At 41.7% G+C, this 18,302-nt stretch overlaps 2 protein-coding genes across 3 annotated transcripts in view; both read left to right on the forward strand.

The window, feature by feature from the left end:
- Positions 1–10,937, forward strand: part of STK38L (serine/threonine kinase 38 like) — a 43,582-nt gene extending 32,645 nt beyond the window's left edge. The window contains exons 7-14 of the mRNA XM_015868874.2: positions 505–659; positions 1,510–1,612; positions 2,374–2,435; positions 3,167–3,284; positions 3,430–3,553; positions 4,431–4,526; positions 5,596–5,687; positions 6,812–10,937. Coding sequence (XP_015724360.1) covers positions 505–659; positions 1,510–1,612; positions 2,374–2,435; positions 3,167–3,284; positions 3,430–3,553; positions 4,431–4,526; positions 5,596–5,687; positions 6,812–6,939 — 878 coding nt within the window. The 3' untranslated portion in view covers positions 6,940–10,937. The remainder of the gene's footprint in view (positions 1–504; positions 660–1,509; positions 1,613–2,373; positions 2,436–3,166; positions 3,285–3,429; positions 3,554–4,430; positions 4,527–5,595; positions 5,688–6,811) is intronic.
- Positions 10,938–18,017: 7,080 nt separating this feature from the next.
- Positions 18,018–18,302, forward strand: part of ARNTL2 (aryl hydrocarbon receptor nuclear translocator like 2) — a 36,695-nt gene continuing 36,410 nt past the window's right edge. Inside the window, exon 1 of one of the 2 annotated variants that reach the window (XM_015868844.2) lies at positions 18,018–18,252. In XM_015868844.2, the coding sequence (XP_015724330.1) occupies positions 18,192–18,252 (61 nt within the window). In that variant the 5' untranslated portion in view covers positions 18,018–18,191. The remainder of the gene's footprint in view (positions 18,253–18,302) is intronic. The other variant, XM_015868838.2, reaches the window with a different exon arrangement.

Below are 18,302 nucleotides of genomic sequence, written 5' to 3' on the forward strand. Positions count from 1 at the left end.
TAAGGACTTCTTCCTTAGCTTTTGTGGCAAGCCTTCTAAAAACGTAGAAGTAAGCATGCTGTCACTTGTGATGATGTAAATTTTAATGCTATTCTAAACAGGTCTCAGTAATGAAACCTTTGCTGATTGTTGGGGAAGGGAAAGAGTTACAAGCTGTTAGATAGGCGTGGATTGAACAGTAATTCTGCTTTCTACTGACAAAGCTAGAAACAGTAAAAAGTAGCTCTTGTTTAAACAATTTTTGTGTTATACACATATTATGCATTAAAATTTGATGGGTCTTTCAAGGCTATCCATTAAAACTCCTTTTAAGTTTTCTAACCGTTCTAATCCAGTTTACTGAGTAAGTATGTTGAGTTTGTAGGTTCTTGCATTAACAGTTGTATAATTAGTAGCTGTAAAGCCAATTATGAGGTTAAATTTGGAATCTACAGGGTTTCACATAGAATCAGCCTTGTGATTAAACTATTCTGCTTCACACACTGTTTTCTTCCCTTTGATTAGGTGACATGATGACCTTACTAATGAAGAAAGACACCTTATCAGAAGAGGAGACACAGTTCTACATTTCTGAAACTGTGTTGGCCATAGATGCTATTCACCAGCTGGGATTCATCCACAGAGATATTAAACCTGATAACCTTCTGCTGGATGCCAAGGCATGTAGCGTGCATGTAAATTTCCTCTGCTTTAAACATCTCAGTCTGCAGATAATGCCATGTGCAGTGGTGCTAATCACTGGGTACCAGTAGTGCCATACCTGGTTTAAACTACCTGTAGTTATGGCTGAAGATGGCCACTGTGTATTTCTTCTTGAACTTAAGCAAAGCAAAGCGACCCTTGTGTTGGTTTTGTTTGACTGACTGACTGATTGTTTTTGTATTTGAAAAGCCTTTTTAAATGTGGGAAGACCCATGTAGGGTGTCCTACGTGGACACCATATACATGAAAAACTGGTATATTTAGTATATTAAATATATTTATATTTAAAGCATTTAGACAACACTAAATAATCACTCAAGTTCCTGCAGTTGTCTCCTTTGTTTTATTATCCACTCACAAGTGGGACCAGTCTGTCTGCTTGGCTGGCTGAAGTGAGCCATGAAATGGTTGCACTGAGCATTGCACACGGGTCTGGAGACTATCTAGCGTTGATCTCTGGAAACCTGCTTAAAACCAGATTGTCATCAAAATAAAACAGAAGAATTTTATCCCAGTCTCTGTAGCGCTTGGTCCAAAGCAAAGCCAGGCACAGCGGCTGTCTTTGGCTGTTGCAGATAGTATCATTCTTTGGAATGATACTCTTTTTAGAGGAAACACTCTCTCGGTGCATCAAGATTCAGTCACTATTTCACTGTTTGGACTGTATTTTACAAGTCCGTTGTTCACACTACCTGAGAAGAAGGCAAGTGCAGTTATGAAAACAGCTTGGCTTTTTTTTTTTTTCCTTTTTTCTTTTTGAGAACTACCTTTCTAAATTGTTTTTTTATCACCTTTGGTGCTTTTTAGGGTCATGTAAAACTGTCTGATTTTGGGCTATGCACGGGTTTAAAGAAAGCTCATAGAACTGAGTTCTACAGGAACCTTACACACAACCCACCAAGTGACTTCTGTAAGTATAAGGTGTCCTGGGTAAACGTTTAAACGATTTTGAGCTGCAGATGTGCCAAATCATCTTTTATTTCTGCTGTGTTAAGTGTGATTAGTCAAGCTGATAGCATGGAGCTGGAAGACTCGAAATGCATGTTTCTCAGGATAGGGAAGCATTTCATAAGAAAGAAATTATGCTTTCCACAGCGCTAATGTGTTTTGGTATGTTTGTGTGTAGCTGCTTATGGGCATAATGTGATGTATCGGTATTGTAATGCTTTTTTCACCCACTCAGACTGGATGTGGGTTTCATGTGCTGGCTTACTGAGGTCAGTGATGGTCACATCAAACCTTAGAAGAGTGAAGTTGTTCATCTGTTTGCCATGACAACAATCATAAGATATTTTGGCAGTACTTCTTGGATTCTCTCTTGTTGTCTACAAAATGTTGTTTACAGAACATTGCCAGGTTCTGTTATCACATCTGAATGCACTATACCAGCTGCAGCAATCAGGGTCACTGATCTCAGATCAGTCTGTAAAATTCTTAGCAAATGCTAATGTAGAATTTCTGTTCACGTGTCCTATTCACGTGACTCTCAGCTGCAGATTGGATGGTGGTTGCTCGTGCTTCTTTTCCTGTCTCCAGCGATGATGATGTTTTGATTCTAGAAAAAAGCATTCTAAAGTCAGATAATATTGTGTTTTCAAATAAGAACTGTTGTCAATCTTTCCTTTTTCTTTACAAGTGTATTTAATATCTGATATCTATTTTCCATATTAGCGTTTCAGAATATGAACTCAAAGAGAAAAGCAGAAACATGGAAGAAAAACAGGCGACAGCTGGTGAGTTCATAGAAATCATGGATTTTCTTTCTTTTGTTTTAAACTATTTATAGGAAACAACAAATAAAAAACAGGCATTGACTCTGCTGTTTTATGTTTTGTGAATCAGGAAGGCCTTCATCTCTTATAGACGTAGCTCTCTTCAAGCTCTCAAAATTCAGTTTAAATCAAGATGCTGTAGTGGTTCAGTTTGTGGACCAGCAAAGAGTAGGATGAGCGCCAGCTGGCTTGGTTCATCTCTTTGTTTCCAGAGCTGTGACTATTTCAGGGAGCATTGTGGAAAGACAGTGGAGAGTGGAGCACTGGAGTGGTGCCTCCTGTGTTTGTAGTGCAGGATGGCCAGGTAATAAGGGGCGTTCCAGCATTAACTAAATCAAACCGAAGCATCTGTCCAGCCATGGGATTTTAGGGTTCCAGCCATCCTTGTGATTTTTACAGAGCAGCAGTTTGCAGAAGTCTCAAAAACCTCCATTTTCAAGTTTCGGAACTCCTATTTTTCTTTGTATTCAGGTGGATGGCTTCCACTTACTTCCAAATTTCAACATTCACTCTGCATCAGTGCTTACTTGTGTAGAATAGCGCTCTTGGAACGTTAGATGACTTGAAGTGTCAAGTTCAGCACTCTTGTCCATACACATAGTAAGATACTACACGTAAATCCCCAGAATGAGATTTTTGCAAAGTGTAAAAATATAGCATTCATTTATTAAAGAGCTTATTCTATTTTCCAGGCGTATTCTACTGTTGGGACCCCAGATTACATTGCACCAGAAGTATTTATGCAGACTGGGTACAACAAACTATGTGACTGGTGGTCTTTGGGAGTGATTATGTATGAAATGCTAATAGGTAAGTTAAAGAGCACAACATAAGAATCATTCAGAGGGCTCAGAGGTGACTGGGCCCATTAGTTCACCCAACCTGATCTCCCACGTAGCGCAGATGTACGCACTTATAAGCCTGTTCATTTGTTTTTAATGTCTCATTTTTGCAGGGTATCCACCTTTCTGCTCAGAGACACCACAAGAAACTTACAGGAAAGTTATGAACTGGAAAGAAACTTTGGTATTTCCTCCTGAGGTGCCCATTTCAGAGAAAGCAAAGGATTTAATTCTAAGGTCAGTATCAAGAGCTCACTTCTGACCACTCAATCACACATTATCATCTTCCATTAGGTTAACTCCATTCTGCACCAAGGAAGCTGTAGGTTGATTCTTAATCCAGTTAGTGATACTAACACAGTTCAAGTTATTTAATTACTGCTGATAGTTATTCATAATTTTGTATATAACAATTTTATTATGTTTTTAGTATGTGTTTCTCTGTTGTTTTTGCTTAACCTGTCTTTGATGCTGTCAGCATCCTGAGTTCTGTGCTGTGAAGAGTGCAGAGTATCACTGCTGGGGATTTCTCCCTTGTTCTTGTCTGTGTTCAGGAGAGCTTGAGATATTTTAGGCAGTCTGTTTGTTAGTATGTCTTGCAGGTTGGCTTATGGATTTAGTTATGCCAAGACTTTTTATATTTAGGCTTTTTTTTCCTGCATATGGAAGGAGCTAATTAAAGGTAAAACCACACAGTTTCAAGAAGGTAGGCAAAACTGAGTTTAAAAGCATCTTTAGTTAATAGGCAGTTTATTACAACAAGGTCAAAACAGTAGGTGAGGCAACAGAGACCTTGATATGAACTTTGTGCATCTTGGACACATTAGGCAGAGGTTATTTGAGCCTAAAGTAAGTTTTAGACAAAGCAAAATTCCTGTATTGATAGAGATAAAACCAAACTACGTAAGTTCTGACAAAGCCTGACACCTAGTCTGGCTGGTATTGCAAAGTTTGTCCTGGGGCAATGGGCTGCTCTTATGTTAACCAGGAGGTGCAACAATTTTAAGCAGTTTGCTAGGACTCCATGATACCATGGCACTTGTTTGTTTTGGTTTTTTTTTGCATCTGTCAGCATTTATTGTAATGTTCTCTTGATTTTTTTCCACCTGTTCAGGTTTTGTACTGATTCAGAAAACAGAATTGGTAGTAATGGAGTGGAGGAAATTAAAAGTCATCCATTTTTTGAAGGAGTGGACTGGGGACATATCAGGTACGCACATATATATGTAATATATGTACACCTTTTATAGAAAACATAGAAGTCATTACAACAAGAATTTCATGCACTATGATGGCAAGAATAATTCTTTTCACTTTCTCTCTTGTTTTGAATTGCACCTACTGACAATCAAGGTTTTTAGATCTCATCGTATTTTTACTGTTATGAGGAGCCTCAGAAATGGCCAGATTGCTTGGCATGGCTCTTCCAGTAATACTGTGTTTTTGCATGTGACAGCCCAGAGAGTGAGAATGTGGTTGTCCAGCTCTTCTCATTTCCTCTGGTGTGGAAAGCTTCATTTATTTTTTCAGTGTGGGAGGCATTAATGAGCAGCAAAAGCAGTGATGTATCTGTTCGTGCCACATTTGGCAATCTGGCAAAAAAGATTCCTCATTCCACCCAGAAGTAGATGTAATGGTAATCGTAATAATTACAGCTGTAAGAGTTTACACTTATAAATTAATTACTCTCCCACATTGCCGTTTTCCAGTTTTAATGTTTTTGTGGGATAGATCACTTCAGTGACTTTAAAAGCTACTTAAAGAGTTCTGGGTGTCAAGCTAATAAAGCAGCAGCATGTCAGTCAGCTCATTTTGGATGAGAGATGCTGGCATCAGAAGTAAGAGCTACAGCTGAAAGGTATTTGGATGAGTTCCAGGCTGGTGGGGGCTGAAATTGTAAAGCAACATGTCTAATGGTTTCAAATGCAAGTAAAATCCTGCTCAGCTGGGTAGGCTGGATCCGTGGAATGAAGGTAACCACAGTGGTTCTTGGTGACATCAGAGATCACGACGATAGCTGTATGGCAGATGAGGGTGGAATGCAGTTTCAGCTAATGGAAAAGCATGTTTTCCCCAGACTTGCCGAGAGGATGCTGATGGTAGGAAACCAGTAAACCTTCTTGTGACGTCAGAAAACAGGAATCTGTCAAGGACTCAATGGAACTTGTGCTTTGTAAATTGAAAGGATGTTGCAACTGTAAATATCTAAATTAAACAAAGCTGGAACTTCACATATTTCTCCTAACATTCACTATTCTGCCGTTTATGTTTCTTTACAGGGAAAGACCAGCTGCAATCCCCATAGAAATCAAAAGTATTGATGATACATCCAACTTCGATGAATTTCCTGAATCTGATATTTTACAGCCAGGTGAGGCTACCATTGTCAGTTCCAAATTTCTCTCTACAGCATGCACTGGAGTTCATTTGTTCTTGTTAATGTTCATTTTAATTGTTGTCAAGTAAATGCGGATGTACTAACATCCATAAGAATTATTGAAGGCTATTTTTTTTGGACATGGCATTTATTAAATGGCATAGAAATCTGTCTTTTCAATGCAAAAACAGTTGATCCCCAGTGCCTGTTAGCTATTTAAGTCCATATTTAGGTAACACCCAGTAAATCTGTATTGGTTTTGGCATCTCACACACATTGTGTTACTGGAAATGTTACTGTAGATCCAGATACCCAAATGCTCACTCGAATATTGGCGTTTTTGGCACCCAGTGTTGAACATGCTGTTGTAGAAGTCTAAGAGCAGCAATCTGAGTGCTATATATAGGAGCCTGCTGCAGTGAATGCCAGTGATCAGCACAGCAGCTGTGTGGGCTGCTCACGGATAGAACGTGACCAGCTCTCCTGCTGGCTCAACCTTGTGGGAGCTGTAAGCAGGGCAGATGTCCTAGAATAGGAACATGTGCTCGATGTGCATTGTTCTCTTGGGAGAACTCGGGTAATGTTTTTTCTTCTGTTTCTGGGGGAGATAACACTATGTGTATACCTGCATTCGGACTGCACAGGGAAGCCTGTTGATGAGGCCTTCTTGCTTCACCTGCAAGAAGTGCTGTGCTTGCAGGCTCATTATGACTTTTCAGTATTTAAAGGGAGATTATAAACAGGAGGGAAATGAACAGGTATTACTATCTACCTATTACACAGGTAGATAGTAATAGGATGAGGGGAGATGGTTTTCAACTAAAGGAGGGGAAATTTAGACTAGTTGTCGGGGGAAGATTTTTACTGAGTGAGGTGAGGTGCTGGAGCTGGTTGCCAGGAGAGACTGTGGATGCCCATCATTGGAGGCGTTTGAGGCCAAGTTGGATGGGGCCCTGGCAGCCTGGTCTAGTGGGTGTCAGTACTGCGGCAGGAGGTTTGGAGCATGGTGATCCTTGAGGTCCCTTCCAACCCAAGCAGTTTCTTCTATGATTCTACAGCTTCTTGGAAGCAGCACTTCTTAATTTTGTTTTGTTTTTATTTTTGTATCTGAATTCTAGTGCCAAACACAACGGAACCTGACTACAAATCCAAAGACTGGGTTTTCCTCAACTATACCTACAAGAGGTTTGAAGGGCTCACTCAGCGTGGCTCGATCCCTACCTACATGAAAGCCGGGAAGTTGTGAAACTAAACACAAACCCACAAAAAAACACAAAAATTACAAACCTCAGGTAGCTGCATCACCAGACCTGCTTGGCATTAGTTATCAATATACTGACTGTGGTGCGCATCAGCTTCACAAGGAAATTCTACAGGATTAGGATTTCTAAGACTACTACTACAGGAATTAGTTGGCAGTGCCAGCTGGCTTTCTTTTTTTTTTTTTTTTTTTTTTTTTTTTTTTTTTAATATTTGAATATTTTTGTTAACTTTATTATACAAAGGTACTGGAATAAAAGGAACCATACATCCCTTTGTAACTGCACTGCCTATGTGTGTATAACAATTAATTATGCCTCTGTACTGTGGCTTTGTTTGTACTGTAACCCATTTAATCCACCCAGGAGTAAAACATATCATGTTATGCAGCGTTGCCGTTACACTGCTCATCTGGTGGGTTTTAGGTATGTGGTATAAGAAACCATTGCCCACGTTTTCAGCATTCTCTGAGCAGTGGCTCTGAGGGTATTCCAGCTGTGGTCTGCAGTTGTCCCATGAGTGTGGCAGCAGTGGAATGTTTTATATAGCAGTGTCCTGTGGGGCCTACTGGTACACTGTCCGGTGTCGATCCTTTACCCCGCTGGAGGGTTTCATGATCAGATCATCCCCCTGTTCTGTGGGGTGTGGGCAGGGAGATGGTCCCTTTGCCCTGTCGTTGAAGATGGTGTTACTGTTTATGGTGATTGTACGTGGTGGCAAATTCAGAAGAGAAAAGGAGCAACAATAAAGACTCTTAACAGAGGAAATCATTTTTTGTACACCAAGTTCTGAAAATACGGCCATTTCCTGGATTGTGTTCTTGCCTCATTTTTGAGACGGGTCATCCTTTTGCTGCTGGGAATTTAAACATCCTTTTCTGTCTGAGAAAAACTTATCCAAGAGAAGTGATGAAATTGCCACGTTTTCTTTTTCATCTCCATAAGAAGTTCCAGGCAGAAGGGATCTTGTTGTACCCTTCTCTTTCTAGAATACCTGTAGCAGCTTCTGCCAAGCCAGAAGAAGTGGAGTGCCCCGCTGGACTCACATTCCTGTAGGCTCCATCATCTTCTCACGTCTCTCCCTAATGTGAAACATGGGATTACAAGGGATCAGCTGGGTCTGAAGCCCAGTTACCAGAAAACACCACCAACCATGGCTGAATCAGGTGGAGCATATACTACCATTAGTCTTAGTCTGTAAGTTGGTGACAAACTGACAGCAGAGATGAGTCAAGGAAACGGAAACAGAGCCTCTTGTGTACTGGATGAGATTTTGCTCATCAGCTTAGAAGTCATTCAGAGCCAAACAGCATTCCTTTATCAGCTTGCTGGTATCTAGTTGCAGGCAAATTTCACATCTCTGCCTGTACTGGCATATTATTTGTAGTGCTTTGAATCTGTCTCAATACGGTAGAGACCTTGATGTCATTTTCTGGTTACAGAAGGCTTACAGCGATGAACAATTGACCAGTGATTGAACAAGCAGAGTCGCTATTGCTACATTATTCCCCTGGATGCAATGAAAAGAACTCTGGAGGCCTCGCAGCGCCCATCAGAATGAAGCACAGGATGTTTTGGCATGTCATGCGGTAGGGAGAACTCCAACAGACTGATTTTCACAGCAAAATGGGAGTGACTATTTATAAAGCTACCACAGAAATATTTATTGCTGTTAGGCACCATGGTGTCAGCTGCTCTGAATTATTTGTATGCTTCAAAAGCTTACTGTGAAGTGCTCATCTGTTGCATAAAATTCAATGTACCAGAAGGGTTTCTGTGCATCAGTGGCTGACTGATCTGTGTGTACTCTTCCCCGATCCAACAGTTCTTAAGTTCTTTAAGGGCTCTTCAGTGATCTTTACTTCGGTATTTTAAATCACATCAGGCATCTGACACTTATGCTGATTTTCTGCAATAAAATTCAGTCTGCAGTTCATTGGAGAGGAGCACCCAGTGTGTCAAGGTCCACCCAGTATGCACAATATAGTGTTACGTTATGGCTAAGCTAAAATCTGTCTAAATGTTCAGTTTAAGCTATCTCCCATTTCTTTTCTTCCCAAAAATTAGAATAATTAACATCACTTATGGGACAAGATCCTTCTGGAATTCTCTGGTGTTGTTCTTAGCCACGTTAACGTAGTGAGAGTCAACATGAATCCACGCAGAGGCTGTCCAAAATCAGCAGCTCACTTAAATCCACCTCTGTACTTTGGGATGTTGTTCTGCCGGTGCTTCTGAGGCATCTAAGAAAAGGAAGTTATTTGCCTGACATTTGGTCTGTTCTACCAAGAAAGAGGATCTTGGGCAGAATATGTACAAGGCACAAACTTGGCCCCAAAGGATACTGCTATTCAAATGAGGATTTTTCTCCCTTTCCATTTCCAGTCCCATTCGTGGGGCACTATGCACCAGAAGTGGAATTCCTGTGAGCACTGCTTTTCAGAAGACCACAGTTACCCTGTTTGTGTTACATAAAAAGAAGCCTTTGCTTGAGCTTGCTAAGACAAGATAAATTCCATGGGAGCCGCAAATGCTCGGTGATACTGGTGACTGTTTTTCCTGTGGGGTTTGAGGAAGGGCCAATAAATAACACATTTAATTTAAAGCTATCTATGATACAACTGCGTCTGTACATATTCACTGGTTTACAAACTTGGGAAAAAGCTCAATCCTTGTACTCGTAACACTAAAGATAATAAGCATTTAAAATCGAGGCCGGTTAATCATATCAGTGCTCACATAGGAGTTGCATCCTTTGGGAAACAGCCTACAGCCTATTTAGCATAAACTCCTGTAGCGTGGTAGTTGAATTTACGTTTATTTTTTGAAAACATAGCGTTATTTTAATGGATAAGTCGAGTTAAACAAAATATTAACTACTGCTTTTAGGGACATAGAATCTTTTCCAAGATAAAACTGTGACAGATTGAAGAGAACAGAAGGTTAATGTACACTGGCTTTCAAAGCAATGGAAGTGCGACATATCTCTCACTTCGTTCTTTTTGTTTGGGTGGCTGTTTTATTTTCTTCCTTTGCTGATGTTTGTCACCGTGCCATTTATTTTTTTGTATTCTTGGAGTACCAAAGATCCTGAAATGGCTTGATGATTGCAACCATGTCAAACTTTATTTTCTGCAAGTGAGCGTCGTTAACTTTGTTGACGTGTGGATGTATGTCTGCAGTTGCTATCAGAGGCTTGCTGGGGAGACTGCAGCAGGGAAGAGTTGAGTGCATCAGTGCAAGTAGTGAGCCTGAATCTCAGGTTCTGGATCCGAACACGCCAAAAAACAGAGGAGGAAGTTTGGATTGGAAAACACAGCTGAGCTTTTGCACTTTGTTCCATCTCCAATCGGCATGAGCGCGTGGCCTTGGGTACAGAGCGGCAGCACGGGTTGATTCGTGTACAAAAGGAGTTCTTAAAAAATTGCCAGCATTCACAAATCAAACATTGTTGATACTGCATTTGCACTGTTAAATTTGCCTTGCTGGAGAGTTATGTAAGTGTTATTTTTTATAGGTCAATTGTCAAACACCTGAGTCGTCGGATACAGTGCGGAATAGCAGAGCAGCATGATGTGGGTGAATTCACCTAAGTGCAAAGGGGCTTGCTGAAAGCTCTCCACTCTAAGAGGAATGGGCATAAGCAGTACAAGGGCGTTGTGTTGGCTCCCTGTAACGAGGTGACTTTCCTCTGCGACAGCAAGTAGGGAATACTGCTGTTTAGCCCAGTTATACTGTAATGCTTAGGAAGTGCTCTCACTTTTTCAATAACACGAGCAATTACGAGCATTGTAACATACTGTACTTTGTCATTTTAATGTTGATATATTACAGCAGCTTGTTCTTGGAGTCAAAATGGCAACTGCTATATTTTTCCTAGACTATTTCATTAGTTGTGGTTGGGAAAGTTACATAGAAGCATTATAAAAATTTATATGAGGCTTTTTACAGCGTTTGAAAATAAAAGTAGCATTCTTTTTGTAGAGTTGCGGTTCTTGTTTTTTTACGCGAGAGTGCTGGCCTTGTTTCTCTTCTGGAACAGGAGACTTCTAAGGAGTGGAGGAGCTGCTTTGTGTATTCTCATCTTGAATGCCGCTGGGAAACACTGGGTCACCGTTCTCAGTCAGATGTTCGGACAGCAAAAATTACCCAAATTGTACCAACTGCAGCCACATGAAGCTGCTTCTAAAAGGGTTATTGACGTATCCACCAATTAACCCGACTTATCCAGGGACCTCAACTGTCCGGGGGAGAGAGACACAAACGTGGATGCCATGATGTCTTCTCTCAATTTATTGCTGCATCACACTCCTTATATGCCATCCTGAATCCCGTGCAGACGTGTACACCCGCTACACAAAACGTGATGCACGTGAGACAACCTGTACACACACCTACCTAAACCCCCCGCCCACTAACTCTTAACCTACAGGCCTAACTCAGCTATTCTAGAACACTCCATCTACTCAGAACTACTGTATGCTCTCATAAATCCTTGCAAAGACAACTTAGTACCCCAACAGTTATTGTTCTTCCCCAGAGGCTTCCTATTTCCTTCCCTATAGACTGTAGTTTAGCCAAGAAAGGCTTCCACAGACAGTTGTACTACAGAAGCATTATTGTCCTACTGCTCCCAATTCTTTCCTGAGTTTAGAGCAGTGGCAGCACGTGCAGTTGTGCTAGGGTCACATAAAACACTTACTTATGGGGCTGAGCAGCTGAAAGCAAACTGGAGCTGGCACCTGGTGAGTGGCCTTCTCTGCTGCCCTCCAGTGAGTGCCCTCCACTTGAAGAACGCTGCTCTCAGCAACTACATGCAATTCAAACAGAACACACAAATTCTGTTTAATGGGATTACACTCTTCTTGCATTAACTGTTATCTTTCTCTGAGCTAAGGAGCTGCACACTGAATTCTTCCTCTTCTTGCATTACCAAATCCACTATTTCTGAAAAATACAGCACTTTAACAACAAATGAAAAGGTTACGCATTAACATGAGCAAAACCACTTCTAAAATTAACTACTTAAGAAAGCAGTACATAGTGTTTGTAAAATAATACTGCAAATATCTGATCTTGTATGAAGTGTGCCTTGTAAGCAAAACATTTATGATACAAGCAATAAAATGCCTTTCTGACAACCTTCCTATGAAGAAAGTAGGAATATCATGACATTTTGCGTTGCTGCGGGGTGTGATGGCAGCAGCGGTTCCTGGCTCAGGATTCAAAAGGATTCACTATTCAGGCAGTGCTTAATGTACTTATTTAATGTAACCTTGAGTTATCGCAGAGGATTATTAAGTGTGTATCCAACAGCTGAGCTTCACAAATGAAAGATGGTTTGAAACATGCGTGGTAGTGCACTGTAACGGTCAGTTGTGCTGGGCTATGCTAAGAATGAGCCTGTCTAAAAGCTTGTGTCTGAGACATACCTGCTCCATCAGCTTCTATGGCAGCTCAGTGCGGGAGAAGGGCACATTAACAGAATAGAATGAGCACAGTCTTTGTCAGTGGTAATGGCCCTGAAGTCTAAGTAGGTTTTAAAGAATTCATTATATTCTAAATTACTCATTTAATTTTCTCCTCCCTTGTGCTTTAGCCCTATGTTGGAGCTGAGTACCTCCAACATGAAGCAACCAGCCCCATTCCCTCCTACTTGCTGCTACTGCTCTTGGCCCTGGGATTTGTATGCTTTGATGTGCAGAACGCTACTGCAGTTACTGTGAGGGAAACTGGATCTACATTTGTCTCACCACCTCCTCCCATCACTTCTCCAGATGAGCTGATAGCACAGAGGTTGCTGTTTTCCAGGGAAATGGGGCACATAGGTTTGAACTTTCTCGTACTCAGGGAAATTAACCCAGGTTTCTCATTTCCCAGTCGAGTCAGAGCTCACCTAGGGACAGCTTGTCTCTGATTGCAACCAACCATCAAAGCCCCGTCTTGCTTCTGTACCAGCTGCTTTTATCTGTTTCCAGCAAGCCACCATCTGCTGTGGTTTTGTTCTCTTGTAGGAATATGTGTGTGGCATCTGCATTGTCCCCAGGCAGCCCATTTTCCACTGGTAACAGCCCCTTCCTTCCCAGATCTCTTTCCCTGCCTTCCCTCTGCCAACAACCAAATCTTTGCCCTTGCTTCTGCACCTCCCCTGAAACCAGATGATGTTGAAAAGGGAACTCATGGCAGGTGAGCTGTAATGTTGAGGCTGTTGTGTAAATGCAGGGTGTAACCACCGCCTCTGTTTCCATGTTTGGGAAAAAGAGACAGCAATTACAGACAGCAAGTGTTGCATACACACCAAGAGTGCCTAATAAGTTGTTTCCTTCCAGGGATTTAGGCAGAATCTGCACCACACTGTGGACTCATAGAGCTCAAAGGGGAGGTAGGTGCATTGCTGCTGCCTTGACCCCTACATGAAACAGCCGCACAAACAGCTACCTGCAAAGCCAAGGGCCAAAACGGTGACAGCAATATGAACATAACTTCTCCAGTGCCTTACCCAAAGGCTGCAGTTGCTCTGCTCATCTTGCTGATTACCCGACATTGGACCTTAATAATAAATGATCATATAAAACACCCCATGACTGTTTGGTCAGGTCAGAGTGAATCACCATTGAACTAGACAACACATCTCAAGGTTTTCAGTCCAGCAGGCTGCCTTTGAGCTCTTAACCGGTTCCCACTGATGTCAGCAACAGATCCCTATCTAAAGCACAGAGGAATCGGTGAATAAGTATGGTTTCAAAAGCAAGCTGTTTGCTGATGCCATGCTTTTGTGTTCTTTAGAAAGGAGACAAAAAGATTTTGTCTCTAGATTTCAATCCACTGAAAAGCAGTACATCAAGAGGATGCTTTTTGGCTTCAAAGACGAAGTTGAGAGACTTACATGGTACTTCCACTATTAAAGAAGAAAATATGTTGTTTGATCAACAATATTAAACTGATGCCTCAAGGAAGCTTCACAAAATGTGCAGTCTCTTTAAATGCATTCTCCGGAGGAAGCATAGTGTATCACTGTCGGATTTGACCCAGCCTGAGCCCAATCAGTGACTATGCACATCTTAGGAAGCAAGCAGTTCAGCACAACTCCTTGCTTTGTCAAGTTCAGTCAGTGAATGATGGATGTGTCCCACCCAGTCAGTGCACTTCAGCTCAGCAACACTGGACGAACAGGGCCAAGAGCATTCAACAGAAAGAGGCTCTGCTTTCAGTTAATTCTCTCTTGACTCAGTTGCCCAGATTTAGGAGGGCTTACATTATCAAATATTTGCATTGCTCCCTTACCAGTTGCAGACAACAATAAGGTGTCCCCTAAGCCTCTTCTTCTCCAGACTAAACAATCCCAGTTTCTTCAGCTATTCCTCATAAGCCTTGTGTTCCAGACCCCCCAAAGGCTGTTAACTGTAGATGTTAACAGGGATGTACAGGAATGATGACAAACCTGCTTTAACCAAGGAGATGACTTTCAGGCACTGCTGTGATAGATTGTTTGAAGCTTCTCTATAGGCAAAGATGGATGAGATGCAGCTCACATGCTCAAAGACTGATTGTATGCAAGCTCAATGCTGCTCTCATGGCTGGATTTTGTTTCTTCTAGCCATAGCACAAACAGCGCTGGAGCTCAGGGATCCTATTGAACCAGAACTCAGCCCCAGGGCTGCCACTTGTACACCATGGGCACATTTTAATTTCATTTTCAATATGTTCCCTAAGCAGCTTTATTTATCTTTGTGTAGAGATTTCTAACAGTAATACTGTTCTGGATACATTAGACATCAGGCTCTTGCTAGACATTCCAAAAATACCAATTGCTGCCACGAATGAAAAGACTCTTTAAGTTGTGAAGTTTATTTTGTCTTTCAATTGAAAGTGGTGCCATCAGTTGAGAGACTTTGAGGCAAGAGACTTACAAGCAAGTGTATTATATTGCGGGCACAAACCTTGCCAGATAGGACTCTGAATAAGACAGTCACTTTTGGAAATGCTTGTCTTTTTGACTTAATTTTGTTAGGAAAACTCAAAGTAAATTGATCACCCTACTTGTTCCAATGCTTAGATTACAAGAGAGCACAAGTAGGAGTTGAAAGCTGTTCTCAAGTGAAGCTTGTTTCATCATGCAGTTTCATCACGCAGGGAATTTGTCAGTGATTTAAGGATCTTTAAAGCCAGAATATATCACTACCACAACCGAATCTGACATAGTGCATACCATAAACCATATATTTCACTCACCATATCATGTTAGCACAGCTTGCAATCTTTTGTGCTACATTTTTGCTTCCTTGAAGGGCTTTTCTAACAGTTACTAAGTGGAAATAATTCCAAGGGCATTTTTAAAATACATTTTCTTAAACAGGCTGATTACAGTGTGACTATGCCATTCACATCATTTTTGGAGCACAACTCTCCCCTGCTGTGGGGAAGAACTTCTGCTTTAACACGATGGCACATTTTACTAATGCATAGAATGTACGGCAAAGTCAACAAATTGCTTGTGATGCCCTAGAAAGTAATCCAATGACCTCCGAGACCACCAATGATCTCCAGGCATAAACCACAGACTAGAAAATATGTTTTTTGGAAATACTTTTAATTCATATTCTTCTAATTAACTGTCCTGGTCACACATGCTCTAAAAAATTGCTTGTTTCAGGACTCAAGTGTTGCTCTTTACTCTGAGCCATATAGTACTCTACTCTGAGAGGAAACCATAAGCACCCGAGTTCCAGAAGAGAAGTCTGTGAAAAATCTGTGCTCATATTTAATTTCAGTTAATTTCAGCTTATTGGTTTTAAAATCTGAGGGGAAAAAAATGCTAACTAGGTAGCCATCACCTAAGGTTGTTTTATGTGCAGCATTCTAAGTCACCGCGGTGCTTCATGGCCCAGCTCTTGGTGGTCCCTCAGAGGAGTATTTTTCTCTATCTTGCCTCTGAAACAGGTCTCTTAAGAGCAGTGTGCATGGAGCCAGGTTGCCCCCAGCAAATCCACCATGAAATAAATCAGCATTCTCTTCAGGATGATAACTCAGAGAAATGCTGATTTGATGGATGCTCTTCACATCTTGAAGACACATTATGCTTCAGATGCTATTAACCATTTACAGAACATGAAAAAGGAGGGATACTGCAGACACCTCTGTTTAACTGCTCTGTCACAGGCTAATATTTAACAGTTTGATAGTTATTTTTACCCCCTTTAGCAAGTCGTTGTATAAGCTGTTTAGAAAAAAAGAGGCTATCTGTTGCTTACATAAAGCATTGTGTTCTCTATTTTATAGCTAAAAGCTACTCAAGGGAAAGTGCTCACCTAAAAAGAGGCAAACATATCAAGTGTGGTCTTACATAAACTTGGATCCTACTCATGCAAGACCAAAGGCTAACTATGTGCTAAAAACATCAGTTACTGGCATGTATGAAACATATGAAATATTCAATGAGAAGCCCACCCATCACCTCTGAATAAGCAACAAATCTAATAAACGATGCTTGAAATCAGTAACAACAAATTGGCAGCATATTACCTTTATAAAAGCATTCTAAGTGCTAGGAAATTGGACATTGAACAAGAAGAGGAAATACAATACACAGGTTATAAAGGTACTATGAAAGCATGACAGGCAGAAATATTGCTGAAGGATTTTTTTGATTTTCTGGCCCAGATATTATAAACTGCAAAAAAAATATTCTGCATTCATTGAATTACATTGAAGTATTTCTGCTGTTGCACTAAAAATACTAAACAACATGCAAATGAGATACATTAGCTCTGTTTCTAGTGAGTCACTTAACAAAAACCCAACAGCGTACTGCATTCTGACTGTCCTTACTGAACGTTCCCATATGGAGAGACTTTGTTTTTAATAGCCAAGCGAACACTTTTCTGGAACCATTTAAATCTTCAGCTCCTTTTGCTTTATAGCACTGGCTATTTTCCATTTTCTGTGAAGCATTTGCAGTCAATGCGGTTGACTCACTCTTCTGAAATCTTAACATTTTGTTGTCTGTTGATGATTAAACGTGGAAAGAAGAAGCTCCTAGCTTCAAAACTGGGGCAAACGTATTTTGGCAGTGCCACACATGTAATTTAAGCTTCCTGTGAACAAATTCTTGGATAGTTTTGGTTTTTTTTTTTTCACCCAATATCAGTTGTATATTGAATAAATACATGAATAAATTGCACTGATTTTCTGAAAGATGACAACCTTACATTACTAACTCCTGTCTTTTCTCTCATGCGGGATAGGTTTGTAATTGCTTTCTCAGATCCAAATTCTATAAGACCTACTGAACCATCATGGGGGAATACATACGGCACTGCAGTAGTGACTGTGGGATTATGTACTACTTAAAGGGGAAATCGGTACCTTATGAAAAATCATATACCAAGAATGTCCTAGTAGTGCAATTGCATTTGCTCATCAACATCCCCAGCTGGAAGCCACTGCTCCCCAGCCAGGTAAGCATATTCTGTTAGATCAGTTCACCCTCTCTGTTCTTCCACACGCCTCATCTAGCAAACATATTGTGCAGACATCTACAGTATTAAAGCCAAATGGCAGCAAATCTCGTCATAGAGCAACTAGTACAAGATGCACAATGCTGTACCCATGCAGTGCAAAGGCCTGTAACCAAGTACTTGTCAAGATTGTAGTTTGGAGTTTAGACTACTAAGGACCTTGATAATTCTGTGATTCTGTGATAGTGCACGGAGTAATTCTGTGGCTCAGGTAAGGAGCTCGTTCTACCACACTAAGAGCTGGAACTGGGCAAGAAGAGGCAGCATCAGCACAAATGAGCGGGGCAGCACAGCAGGACCGGCTCTGCCGAGAGAAAACAAGTATCGCAGCGGTCCCAGAACTCACACTATGGTACCATTTAGAGGTCAGCTCTTGTGGGGTGTCACGGAGCCACTGCCCACTACAACTACAACCCATTAAGTCCTTACAAGTGCAACTTGAGAGCCCCGTGCTAAAAGAACACAGCCCGCACTGTAGAGAACCGCCCTTCCCGCCTCACCCCCCTCGCTCTCAGCCACAAATCTCGCGATATGCGAGGCGGGCTGGGAGGAGAAGGGGACGGCGGCGCCAGGGAGGCGGGGGTGTCCGGCTGGGAGCCCGAGTGCCCGCCCCCGGGCTGGCAGGACGGGCCGTTCGTTCTCACCTTAGTTCACCTCCCGCATGGGAGCCGGGGTGCCGCCGGGGCCGGGGGCGCTGTGGAGCGGGGCTCGGGCCGCCCGCCATGGCCGAGGCAGGAGTTGGGAGCGCCGAGGGGGTCGAGGAGGAGCGGCGGGCCGCTGAAGGTGGGTGTTAGTTAGCGCTGCAGGTGTGGCAGCGCACGGATGGGTTTCGG

The sequence above is a fragment of the Coturnix japonica genome, chromosome 1 (genome assembly GCF_001577835.2).
Source record: "Coturnix japonica isolate 7356 chromosome 1, Coturnix japonica 2.1, whole genome shotgun sequence".
Lineage (NCBI taxonomy): Eukaryota > Metazoa > Chordata > Aves > Galliformes > Phasianidae > Coturnix > Coturnix japonica.